The sequence below is a fragment of the Molothrus ater genome, chromosome Z, assembly GCF_012460135.2.
Source record: "Molothrus ater isolate BHLD 08-10-18 breed brown headed cowbird chromosome Z, BPBGC_Mater_1.1, whole genome shotgun sequence".
NCBI lineage: Eukaryota > Metazoa > Chordata > Aves > Passeriformes > Icteridae > Molothrus > Molothrus ater.
The window spans coordinates 42,991,901-43,010,313 of record NC_050511.2 but is presented as its reverse complement, the minus strand read 5'-3'; the positions used below and the strand labels follow the sequence as shown (position 1 = coordinate 43,010,313).

The 18,413-nt window shown below is 36.8% G+C and overlaps 1 protein-coding gene across 1 annotated transcript in view; it reads left to right on the top strand.

The window, feature by feature from the left end:
- The window catches only part of ADAMTS19 (ADAM metallopeptidase with thrombospondin type 1 motif 19), a 130,767-nt gene extending 113,848 nt beyond the window's left edge, over nucleotides 1-16,919 (top strand). Inside the window, exons 22-23 of the mRNA XM_036404027.1 lie at nucleotides 12,927-13,104; nucleotides 15,686-16,919. Of these exons, the coding sequence (XP_036259920.1) occupies nucleotides 12,927-13,104; nucleotides 15,686-15,837 (330 nt within the window). The 3' untranslated portion in view covers nucleotides 15,838-16,919. The remainder of the gene's footprint in view (nucleotides 1-12,926; nucleotides 13,105-15,685) is intronic.
- The last annotated feature ends 1,494 nt before the right edge of the window (nucleotides 16,920-18,413 follow it).

Here is an 18,413-nt window from a genome sequence, read left to right as displayed (position 1 = left end):
GAAAATAGTAATTTAAAACTTTGATAAAATATTATATCATTCAGCAAGGAAAAATAGGATCAAAGGTCTGAACAACAAACTAGAATTTAGAAGCAGCAATTTGTAAGATGAAGAGAAATACAGTATGTGTCTATAGGAGATCAGAGAAGATAATGTGGCATAAGTTGTAGAAAAGATTGGTAAAAGGATGCATTCTGTAGAAACTAAAGATGGAGCAGCAGCAAAATTTCTAAATAGTATCTATGTGTTAGACCAGAGATGCTGAGGAGTCAAATATGACATCTGAGGTAGTGATCCCAATGGTTGGCATGCAGTTCCCTTTGTCTATAGCCTGAAGAAGCAAAAACATGAAGCAAAGGTTAATCTCCTTCTATTTTTCCACTGAGTCTGGAAGGGCATCTGAGCCAACTGCTTAGTTTTTACAACAATGAATCCCAGACTTCACGTCCTATTCCAAATTATTTAGTTTAGACAGTATTTCAGTGCTTCCTAGAAAGTGTGTGTGTGTGTGTGTGTAGTCAGGAGAAGTCAAGTCTCCAGCTGTTAGGGAGGCCGATTCACAGAGGGTTCTCCTGAGGGGTACAGAATGCAGATGTCAGTGATAAGGATTGTTTGCCTTCTTCCCCAATCAAACAACACATGTAAATGGAGAGACATAAATGCCCACAAACCTTTTTTACTAACTATTCAAGAGCACAGGACGTTCAGCCTTTATTTTGTGTGCTTAACACATCATTTAAACAGACTCTAAATTTCCACAGCAAATAAACTCAACTGATCTCCTCCAATTAAAAAAAAAGGATGATATTAATGTTATGATTATACTGACAAGGGAATTCGCCTTGTTTTTTTTTCCTCAGATCCCCATCCAAACTTATTAACCTCTTTTAGATTCTTGGAATGGAATAGTGCTGACCATGAGTCAAAATTACACTATCAGTAGTGTAATATTGCACTATCAATAGATGCACGGACAAAGCAATTATGCAATGCGAAATAATAGAAGTTAAAACAATTATGTAAGCAAGTAAATAACTTTCATATTGACTTAAATATATTAATTTGCAGCAAATGATGTATGTCTTTGTTTCAGAAATGAAGCATGATCAAATAATATGGAAGATGTCAATGTGAGGAATGGCATTGGGAGATTTTATACGTTTCTAACCAGTCCTATAATATTAAAAATATTAACATCTTTTGTTTCATATAAAGGGTTTTTTAGATCAATATACTGCAGAATTTTGGCTGGAATAAATATAATGTCATGTTATTTTCCTGAAAAACAGAATGAGGCCACCTTTCATAACAGAAGAAACCACCAATAAGACTGGAAAGGATTTTAAAAGTAGATATCACCTATTTTGCACACAGAGAAAATCACTTGTAAATGGGAAATTCTAGTATCTCTTTCACACTTAGATCTACTAAGGTATCTTTGTTGGTTTTCTGCTTCAAGCATCTTTAGTGTAAGAAGTCTGGGGGAATCAAAATGTAATTACAAGTGTTGTCTCTCAAGTTGCATTATCTGTAAGTGTGGTTATTTTAGAAATTAATTAAGTTGTGGTACATCTTAATAGTTCCCATCAGGACTGAACCTTCCTAGGCTCAGAGAAAAACAAAGCACAAATGAACAAGAACAAAATAAGAGGACAGGTCCTGCTGAAAGATGCTTGCTGCCTTACTTGACAAGTGACATGGTAGTGGGACAACTATATAATCAAATAAATAATGAAAAGAAAAAGAAAGAAAGGAAGAAATTTAAATCCACCTCATAATACATACTCTGTTTTTCCTTATGTGTCCTAGGAGAGGGTCTTAAGCAGAAGTTACCACCATTATACATGTCCTTTTATGTTTCCATCAAGGGTGAGCTAGTTTGTTCCCAAAATGACCTCAACATGGAGTACAAAAGATGGTATAGCACAGAAAGGAGGGTGCATGTGCAGAAAACCAACCCTCATAGCTAGAAGAGGTTGCCTGGAAGATGACAGCGTGTAGTGGAGGCAAATGCAGACCCATGTTTAAATGTGTCTGTACAACCACAGAATTGCCACACAATGTACAGTGTGCTCACCTGAAGGAGCAATCTGGGAAAGAAGGAGATTCACTTACACAGCCACTGTTGGGGAGACACTCTTGTGTCTCTGACACTGCTGGACAGAGAAAGAAAAGGGTAACACTGATGCATTCAGCAACTGAACAAATTGTTTTGGACTCTGAAGATTTTAAAAAGTGGTTTCCAGGGAAGCAGATTGAGATGTCTTCTGTAGAGACACAAATCTGTAGTGAAAAGATTGACTTCTAAGTCACCTTCATAAACATGAACAGTTAGAGGAAGTCTAGGAAATTCCAAAATAAATGAGATCTGAAATATCCCTGAAAAAGCTAGGGTTTTTTACTCCCTGATAGCAGAAGTAAAATGATAAAAATGCTCCTAAAATAGATGATTGATAACATTATAAATAAGTTTTGGTTTTGTTTACTTATGCCCAGAAATATTTCAGAATGAAATATTGTTGCTATTAGTATGCAGCCATTGACTTTGAATCTTTAGGCAGCTCTATAAATTTTCCGCGTGCTGGTTCCCACCAAATATTCTTTGGTTCTACCAACAGACTGAAACCTTTGCTATCAGCAAAACCGTGGAGCTTCTCTCTCTTGTACCAGAAGTTTGAAAGTATGATAAATATGATTGAAATTGATAAGTATGATTGACTGGGTGTAGATAAGTATGATAAGTATGATTGACTGGGTGTAGTGATCCCTTGGAAGGCCAGGGGAAGGAGAAAATCTGTGTCATGCACCACATATAATATTCCGAAAATGCGGAAGTTACGGAGAGTAGCATTCACAGCTTTTCATCGCCTTATTACTGCTAATGTCTTCCAAATCATTGTAGTACAGTCTATACCCAAGCAGATACAAATTTCCAGACTTTTTTGCTTTTGAGTTTTACAGTGCTAGGCCATACATTACTGCTGCTGGGAATTTACATATGCATATATATGCATATAGCATAGATTGAAGGAAGCCATTCTTGGGAATAACTGAAGAGAAGTCCTTTATATTCTATGACCTTTCCCAGAAATGCCTGCCAGGTTTTTTTTGAGGACACTGTGATCTTTGAACAGTGGATCTTCTGGAAGGCTGATATGTATTTTCAGCAGATAGATAAATGGTCTGGTGCTCAGACTTGGTGGATTAGGCATTCTTTTGCCTGGTGTATCACCATATTTAAGGTCATCTCTCTCTTTCTAAATTTTTCCTCAGTATCTCTGACTCTGTCATCTGCAAAGGCGTAACTCTACAGCTGATTCACTTGGGTTCTGTTCAAATTTATGTAATCCATTTTTTCTTGTGGAATCTAGCTTATTTTTGTTGGATTTTTTTATTATTTCATATTTCTGTTTTCCTGTATTTCATGCAGCTAAATAACATACTACGTCATGTATTTATTCTTGTGATAAACTTGTTATTCTATGAAATTATTTTATCTCAAAATATTTATTGTTTGATTTTCATTATTTTGTTTTACTCTATGGGGTTGTCACTTTTTTGCTGTTTTCTGATAGTTTATAATTAGGCAAAAGATGAAAATACTTTAAAAATGTAAGAGATAACTGAATCTTGAAAAATTCTTTTGAAATAATTGTTTCAGAGGCTGTCTTGAGCACAGCAACCATGAAACAATAGAGTTTTCAGTTTTCAAAGCAGTAAGGGGAGGGGGCTACAGAACTGCCACATAGTACTTCCAGAGGGCAGACTTTGGCCTGTTTAGATGACTGATTGACTGAGTCCCTTGAGATGCAGTCCTGCATGACAAACGAGTCCAGGAAGGCTAGTCATTCTTCAAGAAAGAAATCTTAAAGGTGCAAGACTTGCCTGTCCCCTTGTGCGGAAAGATGAGCTGACTCCCTTGCTTGAACAGAGCGCTTTGGCTGTAACTTGGGTGGAAAAATTGGCTTTATGGCCTTTGGAAAAAGGGGCAGACAATTTGGGAGCTCTACAAGGATGTTGTGAGGCTATGCAGGAAGAAAATTAGAAGGGTCAAGGCCCAGTTAGAGTTTAATCATCCTACTGCCATAAAAGACAACAAAAAATGCATCATGTCCAACAAAAAAGGAGGGCTAAGGAGAATCTCCATCCTTTATTGGATGCAAAAGAAAACATAGTGACAAAGGATGAATAAAAAGCTGAGGTGCTTTGTATGTTCTTTACCTCAATCTTTAGTATTAAGAGCAGTTGTTCTGCAGGTGCCCAGCCCCCTGAGCTGAAAGACAGGGATGAGAAATAAAATCAAACCCTCATAGTGGAAAGGAAAAATGGTCCTTGTCCATCACTTAGAAACAGACAGCTCTGTGAGGATGGATGGGATCCACATGAGGATAGTGAGGAAGCTGGAAGAAGGATCCAGGGAACTACAGGCCTGTCAGCTTGACCTCAGTGCTGGGGAAGGTCAGGAGCTGATCATCCTGAGTGACATCATATGGCATGTGCTGAACCTGCTTGATCAGGCCCAGTCAGCATATGGGTTTATGAAAGGCAGTCCTTGACTAACCTGATCTCCTTCTAAGACAGGGTTATCCACCTAGTGGATGAAGAAAAAGCTGTGGATGTTGTTTACCTGGGCCTAAGCCTTTGACACTGTCTCCCACAGCATTCTCCTGGAAAAGCTGGCAGCCCATGGCTCAGACAGGTGCTCTCTTTGCTGAGTTAACAATTATCTGTATGGCTGGACCCAGAGAGGAGTGGTGAATGCAATTACATCCAGTTGGCAATTGGCCACTAAGAGGTGCTCCCTGGGGCTTAGTGTAGGGCCAGTCCTGTTTGACATCTTTATTGATTATTTGGGCAGGGGGATCAAGTGCACCCTCAGTAAGTTCACAGACAACACCAGTTTGCATAGGAATGTTGACTTGCTGAAGGTAGAAAAGCTGTGCAAAGGGATCAGGACATGCTGAATTTGTGGGCTGAGGCTTCCACTGTAAGAGCTTCCACAAGGCCAAGTGGTGGATCATGTACTTGGATCACAAGAACCCCAGGCAGTGCTTCAGGCTGGGGCAGAGTGTCTGGAAAGCTGTCTGGCTGAAAAGGACCTGGGGGTGGTGGTCAGCAGGGACTGAACATGAGAGAGCTGTGCCCAGGTGGCCAAGAAGGCTGATGGCATCCTGGCCTGTGGCACCAATAGTGTGGCCAGCAGGGCCAGGGCAGTGATTGTCCCTCTGTACTTGGCAGTGGTGAGGCTGCTGAGGTTTGAGCCCTTCACTGTAAGAAAGATATTTAAGTGTTGGAGTATGTCTAGAGAAGGGCAACGGAGGTGAAGGGTCTGGAGTACAAGTCCTGTGAAGGGTGGCTGAGGGAGCTGGGGCTGTTTAGCCTGGAGGAAAGGGGGCACAGGGTAGACCTTTTCTCCCTCTACAACTCCCTCCGAGTATGTAGTGAGGTGGATTTGGTCTCCTCTCCCAGGTAACAAGTGAGGGAATGAGAAGAATGGCCTCAAGATGAGCCAGCAGAGGCTCAGATTGAATATTAGGGAAAAGTTCCTCAGGAAAAGGGTTGTCAAGCATTAGAACAGACTGCCCAGGCAAATAGTGGAGTTGCAATGTAGTTGCGTTACTTAGGGTCATGGTTTAGTACTGAACTTGGCAGTGCTGAGTTAATGGTTTGCCTCAATGATCTTAAAGATCTTTTCCAGTTTAACTGATTCTATGATTTTATTCTTGTATTTCAGCTAAATAAAAGTCCTATGAGCTCAGTTTCCTTGTAAACTCATAGGTTTTTTTATGTTTTGGTTTTTTAATATCTTTCATGGCCATTTAGGTGAGTTGCCTGCTATTTCAGATCTTCATTATTTAAAATATGGTAGATAGAGTGATTGGAAGTAAAGTCATTATCAGAAAAGAACACTTTCATTTATTCAACCTACTGGAAAAACTTTAAAGTGGTACATAGTATGATGATATTTAAAGGACAGTGCTTAATTCTATGTTGAACAGAAGAGCTTTTTGACATATGTTTCTTTGATTTCTGAAAAGTAAATAGATAAAATAGAAATTTTTAAAAGAAAGGATTTTCTTGGAGGTTTCATTTTCCCTGATTTGAAATTTTCTTTGTGTCCTTAGTGGGTTCTGTCACATGTCTTTCATTAGAAATACTGTAATCCTTTAATTACTTCTTTGTGCTGTTCTAATGCTTTTCCGTGCAAGGTTTTCAACTGAGCATCAGGCTAGCATTGTCATGTATGGTAATATAATTACGTAGTCAAAGGCCAATATTTTAAGTTAATTTTAAGAATTTGTTTTCATCATTCCAGAATAGCATACTCAACTAATTTAATCAGAAAGATAAAGGTAATTATGTCATGAAATCTAACTGTTTTCAGATTCTTGTTTGGATGTGCAATAGTCCTAATGAATGGATGGTCATCTCCTGCCAAAATACCAGGCAATGATATCTCAGATATGAAAGTTTGAAATGTAATAATGTCTTGCTCATTGCTAAGCACTAGTGGCAGTAATATATCCATGTGTGAGTCAGCACAGGTAGGCATCAGGTACAACCACAAATTCAGAGCTAAAATTTATTTCTGCTTCCTTGCTAACAGAGGATCCCTGCAGCAGTGCCCAGGCAGAGGTGCACAAATAAGGCTAAATTTGTAAAATCTACCAGTATTATGATGTCAAATACTATTTAGCAGTGTGTCTAAAGTCCTAAATAAGAATAAATAACTATTTCAGGTATATGTAAATTGCCTTAAAACTTGAATATGTTTTTATTATATATAGATTTATAGAAAGTATAACTACAAAATTTAAAATGGTGTGTACGTACATCTGGAGCACATAGAGGAACTTGGGTTTCTAGATCTTTTACAGTATTACAGGATTTGTCCATGCTTTGATATAGGTCATTAATGATGAGAGAAAAATGCTGATACCTTCCCTGATATCAGGGAGAAATGATAGGCTGTAATTAAGTCTCAGGTTTTTACGGATTTGGACTCCAGGTTGTCTCTAATAGAACAAACTTGTGTCAGTGGAATAATCCTAGTTTTTAAACTGTTAAATGGATGATTGTGTTTCATTAATTTACCCAAGAAAGAAATTGGGCAATGGAACCTGGGTTTCACATGGAGACAAGAATTTTCCACTTCCAAGCTGAGTCCAGAGAGCCCATTCAGATTTAAGCCTATCCAACTCCACTATTGATTCAGAGTAGTTAGGCAATGAAGAAAAGATACATATATACTGACCTAGAAAAAATACATTTCTTTTTGTAATCAGCTTCTGAACTTTCTGTTGCTTCTTGTCTTGATACCAAAGGCAGTTTAGTCTCCTCTGCCAAACAACCACATTGTTCTGCATGGGGCCTTAAAAAGGATTTAGGGGAAAAAAAAAAAAAGAAAAAAAAAGAGAAAAGAAAGGTTCAAATTCTTGAGATGAGGTGATGAGGATTTCCTCCATGGGAATCCTATCTCTAGGTTTATCAAGGGAACTGGAGTTCTGTCTGTCTGAATTTAAAATCTTATCTGTTTTTGAATCTTATATCATCTTACCCTAGAAAGAGGAGCTATAAAGAAAAAAATGGAGGAGCAGTGGGCAGAAGAAGGAGAAAAAGAAGGCTATAAAATAAATAGGCACAACTCAAACTTGCTAAACTTAGAAGAGACCAACAGCAGATACTTTTTTAGCTAAACTTAGCACAAGTTCTGAATTTTAAATTTGGCATACTGAGGTGTTGGGTGTGTCAGAAATGAGAGGCAGAAAGACCTTCCTGGAAATGATGCATGTGAGAACTCAGACTCCGTCTTATGCTTGTATCCGTCAATCCCTCTTTTTGCTACACTATTCAAAATGCCTTTGTAACACAAAAAAAAAAAGGTTTAAATAAACTGCAGATTATTTTCTTGATTTAGGTAATCTTTAAGAATATTGCCAAACTTAGTATGAAGCCTTTGCTGAAAAAAAATGCACCACATTATTTACTACCTGCCTTCAAAAGCAGGCTTCATAAAAGACAAAGCAGAAGAAGATTTTGCAAGTGTATTAGCAAATGTGAATCCTGCAGCTAAAGTCTGATTGCTTGCTATTCTTGTTTCACACTCACTTCATGAAAAGGTTGAAACTGCTTAAAGCTGGAACTGATGAACCTATACATAAATGATTAGGAATGCTCTGCTAATAATTTCCAGTAAAACTCATCACTGAGTTTCCTTAGAGGCACGTCAGCCTGCTTTGAATGCTACTTAGACTTGTAAAACCTTTTATTGAGCAGTCCACCTATTCTCAAAAATAAATTGTCCAAGTCAATTCTGTTAATACTGTCACAGATTGGCTTTTTCATTGAGGATTGTATCAGCCTCTTCAGTGATTGCCTGTTGTCTTGGCAAAAAGACACAGTTTGACCGTTACTGTCTGCCAGTGACAATTTTTCCCTTAATTTAGGAATTCCTACTTCTCATGAAGGCCAGCTGGAAGCAGCTAACACATTACAGCAACTTCCTCAGCTGTTGGCCTTGGGAATATGTATTCTCTCCAGAATATATATCTTTGGCAGGGAACAGAAAGAAGGAATCTTGGGTAGCGAGTGTGCATGCCAAGTGTAAGAATTGTTATATTTAACACCTAGATTTCTGTCCTTGAAATTATATCTCGAAGAAGTTCAAAAGTTGGACCAAATTCAAACAGGGTGGTAAGATTTTTTTTAAAGAAAAAAAGAATTTTTAAAAAATAGCTGTTACCTATCTTTACACAGGAATTTTTTAACAAGATCTTTAATCTTTAACAAGAATGTTTTACATGTCTTGCTGCTTGAATGGTTTTACAGTACCTTTAGGACTGTGTCCAAGATGCACAGATTAACAGCCACATAAAAAAAACCCTCTGGCTGTGTACTAGAACATTTAGTCTAAACCTACAAATAAGGTTCTCCTACAGGAATTTTTTGCTAATCAGCTGCATGGCCTAAAGTGTGGGTCATGTGAATAGTGAGAAGTAAAATGTAATTAACCTCCACAAAAATAAAGTACTGCATGTGCAAGACTGACGTGGGGAGATAGAGTGGGTGGGAAGAAGAACTATAGAAATGTATTCTTCATTCTCTAATAATAGAAACTGTGGGTTTAAATTAATTTGAAACCTGTTGAATTAATGAAAATGCTATATATTGGTTGGGAATGGGCATTTTCTGCAAATCATATATATATATATAGACACACACACAAACATACAAAAAATACAAGCAGTTTTGACAGTTAAATTTATTTTTGATTACATTCACTGATTAATGTGTAAAAGTGAAAATATTTTTTATTTCTTTGAAATTAAAAGCTTTGTTAGAGTTTTAAAACATGTAAAGTCCAGAAATATACAGAACCTATACGGCTTCAACTACATACCATAAGCACTACCTAAAATGTGACAGCTGCATATGCAGTGAAAGGTATTTACCTCAGGTTGAATATTTGCAGTGGGAGAAATCCAAAGGTGAGGTAAGTTTGGGAGGCAGTTTTGGAAGAGTCTGCTTCATCTTGAATATACACATGTATATACAGTTATATGAGTGTCAAAATGATGATCAGAGATGTTGCTCTGAAGAGGCATCTAACTGATCTGCAGAAGTTGAGTTGTCTCCTAGTGAAGTCAGAACAAGTTTGTATCTTTTCAGGATAAAGAAGAAAAATACGAGTAACTTTTATTCTCTAATATTCAGTGTCTGCTCTCAGTTACAGCAGTAGTTGGCTGATGTGTTTGCAAGACAAACTCACAGTTAAGACATGGACATCATGAACGCAGAAACTTCACTGTTTGTCTGTGTAGCTAGCAAGTGCACTGCTAAATGCCTGATGCTTTCCCTATTTCATACTATTTAAAATATAAGCTAATATAGCTAATAGCTAATATGAGCTTTTATGGTAAAAAGATTTTTTTTTCTGGCTTCCAGTCAGTAGAATTCTTAATTTCAAAGTCAGACACCACCACTGCTCCTGCTACTGCCATGTGAACATAGAAGAGCACAGCACGCTTATCAGATCCCTCATTGATTTTAAAACCCGAGGTGTTTGGAAAAATCTTGCTTTACTTGCATGTTGACTAGGTTGGATTTAAAAGTTTTGGACTGCAAATCACTGGGGTAGCCCTGCTTTTTCTCAATATTCCACAAGCATCTTAAAAGACTTAATAAGTTCCCATTTTTAAAAAAATAAAAATAAATGCACTGTTAAAATTTAGTACAATTCTGTGAAAATAAAAGAACATAGATCACAAATTTCTCTATTTCCTGCTTTGCCACGTATTTCCTATATGAACTGAGACATTTCATTTAATCATCCTTTGATGTCAGTTTCTGAAATTGTGATTTAAATAAGTAGGTCAAGCAAGACTAATTGTTTGCAAGATCTCTGCATCTTGGGATGGAAAACTACATCTCACCAAGGCCAGTGCAGACTCAGTTATTTAAAGGATATTAATTCACCAGTTGAGATTTTAATGCCAAAATCTTGCCCGATTCTGCATAGAAATTCAGACTTAAACACTGATTAGCTGAGAGATTTGTCTGTTTGTTGCTTGTTGTGTCAGTTGCAGTCACAACAAACTTTCAAGCCAGAGCTCATTTGATGTAGAGAAGATGTGGCTGCTGCCAGAGCACTCTTCACAAAGTCACCTGCTCACATGAATTGTTTGGCATTGCAAATTAACAGATAAACCATTGGAACCCATTTTGTTAGCAAAAGACTAGTGTTTTTCAAATCCCATTCTCCCCTCCAGTATTCCAGGTGGCTGAATTGCATCTACTCACTCTAGGATGACCTAAGGGCAGAGAAATTATTTTTGGTGATCTTATGTACCAGGTCAACCTGCCCATATCCTCCTCCTCTGCAGCTGACTAAAGGAGTACCACACATTCACACATACTCTAACTTTGGTTGATAAACACACTAATCTTTGAACGAAAAAAAAATGTAATACTGTGTGTAATATTACTCTAAATTAAGATCACCATGATAACATTTAAAGATTATCTTTCCTTATTGGAGATCTTCAACATATTGGCTTCATCATATCACCATCATTTTTCTTTTACTCTCACATTTGTTTTCTCTTTGTATTGTAGTTTAGTTTTAGTTTTGTCTTTCTTTACACCTTTTTTTATTTTGCTTTTCCATTGTCTCAATTTTAATTTGATTAAAATATTCCAAAAATAAATATCTCTGAAACTATGATGAGAGGAATTTAAGGAGTGGTCAGAATTTTGGCAAAATTAAAATCTATGTTCCATTTGCTAGTGGGGATAAAATTTGTGCCAGTATATATGTGGTTTTACATGTTGACCATGTGCATAATGTTGGCTGTTATAGGAACTCAGATTATTTTTAGCTGCACAGAGAAAAGGCAGAGAATTCAAGAAGGGGAGTTCTGTTGGGAGACTTTTCTCACTGCTTTTACAGCAGTATACTAGATTTGATAGCATACTTTGAAAATAAATCAGTACTAACTGATTTCCCTCCTGTAAACCATATATTTGTTCATGTGTTAAACTGTGGTTGGTACTGAATAGACAACTGTGTATTCATAATTTAATATCTTTACATGCCTTGATTCATAGAGGCTGTAACTGTTTAACTCAGCAAGATACAGTTCTGTATTGGCTCACTGAGAACAGGAGCAAAATCAAGTCCATTTGCTGCCTCTATAAAATGCCAGTGTTTGATTTCATGTGGTTACAAGTGCAGTCCCTTGTGAAAACATCCAAGTGTATATCCTAGTCTTTCATACCTCTGTTGGAGTCTTATTAGTCCAAAAGACAGGCATCTCCCTTCTCTTGATGCACATATCTATTTTCCATTTAGCACATGTAAATCTTTCTTCCAGGTAAGTGTTTTTTTTCAGCTGCTTTTTGAAGCCTCTCAAGGAAATATATTTTGAATATTTATGTAATAAAAATCATTTAGAAAAAAAATTTTAGGATTGCAGCCTGAGCTCTTACATTATTCATTACAAGAAACTGATTAGTATTTGAAGATGTTCTATACAGAAAATTTCTGTAGAACTTGGTGAAATTTCTGGGTACTTGAGTCGAAACCATTAGAGGCTAGGATAAAATTCCAATATGTAATTTTTAATAGATTTGTAGTTAAAGCAATAGCATGTGAGTCAAATGGACAGAATAGTAATTCAAGTCCTATGAAATTTTGTTCACAAAAAGTCAGTAAAGGCAAAAGCATATTTTGGTTCAGTTTTTTGTTTGTTTGGAGTAGGTTTTGTAAGCATCTGTGCAGCCCTGTCCAAGTTTTTACTCTAATGTATTATGTTACTGTGATAGAATTAAAATGTTACCATTGTTAAAGAGCTCAGTTGTTTTATTTTCTTACCTCATTCTCTGTGGCAACAAGATGTCAAGATTAATTAAAGGCCAGGTATCATGTCTCACGCTGTGTGTTCTATTTGTGAGATGCATGTGAAAACATGAAGATGTGATACAAAGACAGGAGGAATAAACTATGCTCAGCAGAAAGAGCACTTTTGCTGTGGTTAATTAACTAGCTTTATTAAAAATTCTTCTCTCTGCTAGTGTCTGTGAATGGTTTTACCATCACTTTAATCTCTTATAAGAGTAAATTTGTATATAGATACAAGAGAGTTATATTTGCTTCCTCCAGGCACATTGCTGCATTTGAGTTTCATCACAGGCTCTACAAAATGGACTTGGACAGCAATAGGATGCTGGAGTGAGTCCTTTAATTAATACTGTTAATTAATATGTGCTTTTAAAATTGATTTTCATTTAGCTAATGGAATAGAATTCAGAAATCTGAAATGCTGACATCTGAAGAAGCAGCCACTCACTTCACATGGACTGACATTTCATTTCATGATTTCTGGCTAAAATACCTTTCCAATGAATGTGTCTCCTCTGTGTTCCAGTGCTCCGTCACCTGTGGCAAAGGAATGCAGTCTCGAGTCATCCAGTGCATGCACAAGATCACGGGAAGGCATGGAAATGAATGCTTTTCTTCAGAAAAGCCTGCAGCCTACAGACCCTGTCATCTCCATCCCTGCAATGAGAAAATTAATGTTAATACAATAACATCACCCAGGTTAGGTAAGCAGTCAAAGATGACAAATCTCTTTTCAGATCTTTCCATACAGTTAACGATGGTCCCAGTTTAGAAAGAGAAGTCAGGAGGTATTCAGGAGATTTAAATTCTATGCAGAGACTGATCTTCCTGCTTCAGGTTTTGAGTGTGTACATCAGAGACTGTAACTAAAAGTGGTGAAGGGTTTTGTTATCCAAGGAAGGACCTTATTATGAGACTTTGATATTAAGGGAACAAAATGTCCCCTATGAAAATATATTTATATTAGAGACAGTCTAAACATATATGCTTTTATACATATATATATATATATATATATATATATATATATATATATGTATGTATATATTCAATATATATATATAATTTATATATTCACCCAATTTTATCAAACCTTTCTAAAGTAAGAAAATACCTTCTTTTCTATTAAAAATGTTGCAAACTGTGATCTCTTGTTATTTGTGAGATCAAGGAGGCCCTTATTTTCCCCTTAAATACAAACAGCTCTTTCCACTTGTCTTTAGTTCAAATCTACATCTATGTCAAATGTATTAGGATGTGTGAAGGAAAATTACTTTGAATGAAGAGATTTGCTGTACCTGGCAGAACTTAGGTCTCTTCTCTTCTTAAGGAAATTATGTTATTATATAACTACAGAACTGTTAATTCTGGTAGTTTTTGTTTCCTAGTGCATCATTGATGATGATTACTATTAGTTCCCCTAATCATTTGTCTGCATCTTGAACATGATGGGAATATTCAAAGGCTTGCTGTAAGACAGCACACCCTCTCCAGCTGATTTTCCAGAGCCCTTATTAAGATAAAGCCTCCTATCCAGTAGATTTCTCCTGCATGGAAAACAAGACTGGCATTTCAGACTGTACGCAATACTTCTTTTAAGACAGTGAAGTATATTTCTCTTTGAGGTTTTTAACCTTCAAACATTTCTGCACAGCAGTCATTGTTGCAATTTTCTGTTGCTTATGGTCCTCTCCTTGCTATTTCACTATTTGAATGTTTCTCCCCTTTGTACTTTATCTTTCTTTGTTCAGCTGGTCTCTCAGAAGTAAGATGCTATCTCCCCATCATTGATGATTTTCCTCTGATGAGGTTATATAAGCAACTTTGTGTCACAGAGTCAAGTGAATCGGAGTCACACAAAAAATACAGTGTCAATTAAAATTTGACTTAAAGTGAAGTGAAAAAAAAAGGGCTATGTTGTCACACAAAATCACAGAAAAATGAGGTTGGAAGAGACCTTCAAGATGATCAAGTCCAACCCATGCCCTAAACACCATAACTAAACCATGGCACCAAGTGCCATATCCAGTCTTTTTTTGAACACATCCAGGGATGATGACTCCACCACCTCCCCAGGCAGGCCATTCCCGTAATTTATCACTCTTTCTGTACAAAACTTCTTCCTAATATCCAGCATATATTTCCCTTGGTGCAGCTTGAGACTGTGTCCCCTGGTTCTGTCAGTTGCTGCCTGGAGAAAGAGACCAACTCCCACCTGACTACAGCCACCTTTCAGGGAGTTGTAGAGAGCAATAAGGTCACCCCTGAGTCTCCTTTTCTCCAGGCTAAACACCCCCAGCTCCCTCAGCCATTCCTCATAGGCCTTGTGTTCCAAGCCCCTCACCAGCCTCGTTGCCTCCTCTGGGTGCACTCAACTGTCTCAATGTCCTTCCCAAACTGAGGGCCCAGAACTGGACACAGCACTCAAGGTGTGGCCTCACCAGTGCTGAGTACAGGGGAAGAATGACCTCCCTGGGCTTGCTGTCCACACTGTCCTCATGGCATGGATTATTTAGGACTGATATTAGTAGTCTACAAGTCAATGTCATCCAGCATGGAGTCAGAATCTAATCCACTAGAAACCTTAACATCTCTGAAATACATAATGCAATGCTTCTCTTCAATATACTGATAATTTTGGCCTCCAGTTCCATTCATATCATGCAGTAGAGAATTGGGGGTAGGGCTAGCGAAAGCTGATGGGGATTGTGCCACCAGCTCTTTTACAAATTTCTCTTCTTTTAGCTTAGGAGATTAACTCAAATCTGAGATTGACTTCTTTATTCAGTGTTTGTGATGTGTTTTGGACAATATCTTGTTCTTGAGCCCTGTTTTTCACTGGGTTCCCATTTTAATTCCATGTATGTACTACATACTACATATGCAAGAACTTGATATATGTAACTAAATGTGAAGAGTTCTGACTTCAGTAACACGGTCCTTCTGTGATAAGCTGTGTAAGGAGGCTTTCATAAGTGAAACAAGGCAGAAAGATGAGCTCCACTTAGTCATGAGAAGGTAGTTGCATGACATTAAACTAATTAAGTTCAATGCAACTTAATCCGATTTGTAAATAAAGCTGGCCTTAAAATTTTTTGATGTTGAATATATTGACAACAGGAGGACAAGGGGAATTCCTTCTTTTGTTAAATATCTACATCTATAACCCTTTCTCTTCCCCAGACACACTTCTTATGTCCTTGCCTCTTTTGGTATGTGATTCTTCACTAGTAAAGGCAACAGTAATGTATATTTCATTTTGCTGTTGTTTCACTTTTTTTCCAGCTGCTTTGACATTCAAGTGCCTAGGAGACCAGTGGCCTGTGTACTGCAGAGTGATAAGAGAGAAGAACCTCTGTCAAGACATGAGGTGGTATCAGCGATGCTGTGAGACATGCAGGGACTTTTATGCGCAAAAAATGCAACAAAAGAGCTGACCTCTGTTAGGCTGGCTGGCTCTCAGCTCTTTGCAATCTTATTATTTATAAACACACACACACCCTCACACAGGCTTTTTCAGACCAAATATTATCAGATGGCATATAATTTAATCAAATTAATTTATTTTTGCCTGCCAGTCATCCTTAATGGTTTTGGTTAAACAGCCAACATGTTTTATCTTCTGACATTTTCATAACTAATTTTTATATGAACACTTTTGGATACATTTATCAGAATTTTTAAAAAATAGTAACTAGTATTTTAAATGTTTATTTTCAGTAAGATCATCTGTTGCAAAAAAAAAGTCATGCTATCTTGAATTTATTTTAATTTAGCTGAATAGTTTTGTTGTATATGGAAATAAAGTTCTTTTAAATTTTATTATATTTTTGGCATTTGGAGTCAGAATGAGCTTGTGTTTTTTGCAACAGATGTCAAAGTGAACAAGCTAACATTATTAAACAGGTTATTACAGAATGTATTGTGAAATTAGTTCATTTGATTTAGAAACATACTGAAGGGGATATTCTACTGTAACTTATATTATAAACAAGAAAATTAAAATAGCTAAGTAGAGATTTTGATCATTCTCATGGACACATACTTGAACACAAGTATTAAATCAATGAAACACTGTAGAGATTTACACTGAATCACTGTTGCACTGTTTGAGGTAGTGTAGAGAAATGCAGTCCTAGAACTTGTACCATCCTATGAATCCACGTCTGTAGTGTTTTAACATGTCACTTAATTTTTTAAAGTTTTGAAACAAAAACCCGTGTCCCTCTATACCTTTGTGTGTCCTTTTGCAGATTTATAAATGGAAGAATCCTTTCTCCTGCCACTTGTATGGATTAATCTGTTAAACATTCAGTTCTCTGTTGATAATTTAGAAAATAGCTTTGTAATACTACTTTAGTTTTATCTTTGCCTAATGAAAAAGTCTTTATAAAAATTAAATGTTTTACAGTCTTGTGAAACATTATGAAACAGCTAAGATTTTCCTTATGAGAAAATACTGTACATGATTCACATGATTTTTACATTTTCAATAAAAAGTAAAGCTCCTTTTGCTGTTTGAATTTTTCTTTTTTTGTGTGTCTGGGGCTGGTAGATTAATCCATCGAGCCCCGCATGGCAGCAGGTACAGCTACAGTACGAGTGCCTTCTGCCTCTTGACTTAGGCAGCAGCTGGAGACAGACACATCACTCTGTGAGCCTCGATATATATACATGGGAAGTTGAGAATAACAAGGTAACATTCTGTGGAGAGGCAGGTATTTATCTCAGGTGAGTCCTGCAACTGCTGAACTTGGCAAGTGAACAGCAGTGGGTCTTCTGCCCTCATTTTGTGATGGAAATGTTTAAGCATTAACATATGTAGGAGAGCAAGTCCTGAAGGCAAGACAGCTGGAGAAATAAGCCAAAAAGGTATATTTTCTACTCAAAGGAAAAAGTGAATGCAGCTTTATTTAAGTGAATGTTGTTTTTCCTTCTCTGCAAAGAGTCTAGTGTGTAGATGTGATGCACAGTTTCCACAGATGGATAACCATAGATGCCCACAGACAATAAACTGAGGCCCCCAGTCAGGGCTGTGATTCTGTCCAGGAAGAATACTTAGACGCAATCTTAGCTACCATTGAAATCAACATCTGTGTTTCAAATAGCTGTATTATCAAAATCTTTAGTTTGGCATCTTACTGCTCTGCATTTGAAAACTGCAACTCTAATGAGGTGCTAGTGTATGATTTTAAATAAAATACCTTCTGGTTTTGAAAAGTAAAAAAAGAAAGAAAAATAATGTTGACATCATGGAATGTTATATTTTGTATAACAAAAAAGTTTCAATGAATAGAAAATTCAGTTGCTTTGGGGCATAATTCCTTGAAGTCACAGAAGCACATTTGAAAGTCTAATAGAATTATTGTAGTTGGCAGGCAAAAGAAGGAATTTTTATTTTAAGTTTTCTTCATACTTAGCCACAGATCTTGGTAATACTCCTGCACTCACTTGAATCACAATTGAAAATCAAGCAAAAGAAAAGATGCCTCCAGACTAGGGGCCAGAGGAAAATTTTTATCAGCCAGTGGTATCATCTTCACAGTTCTATATGTTTATCCTCTGCTGATTTTGAATATTTCATTAACAAGAATGTCATCTTAATCACCAAATTTAAGAAGTGTGTTTTAACTCTGGCTCTATCTGTCAAAAACAAATCAGTGACTGCTGCTGAAATCATCCTCCCATCACCTCTATAAGAAGATCATAAAAAGGAAGTACTTTTCATTGAGAGGCAGGGATGGAAAGTTGTGGTTTAAAATGACTTTTTAAAAAAATGTAATGAGTGAAATCAAGATTAGATGTTATTAGATGTTATATTTTGATCAGGATGTTATAGTGAAATCAGGATGTTATAGGGTTGATAAGTCTGGTTCTGATTCCTTTAGCAACTGTAGTACAAAACTGCTAGTTTTGTACAAAACTACAACTAAAATGTGTGTGAATCATTTTGAAGCAGTTTTGTGTCTAAATAGCAAATATACCTCTGAATTTGAAAGCAAGTTCATTTTAC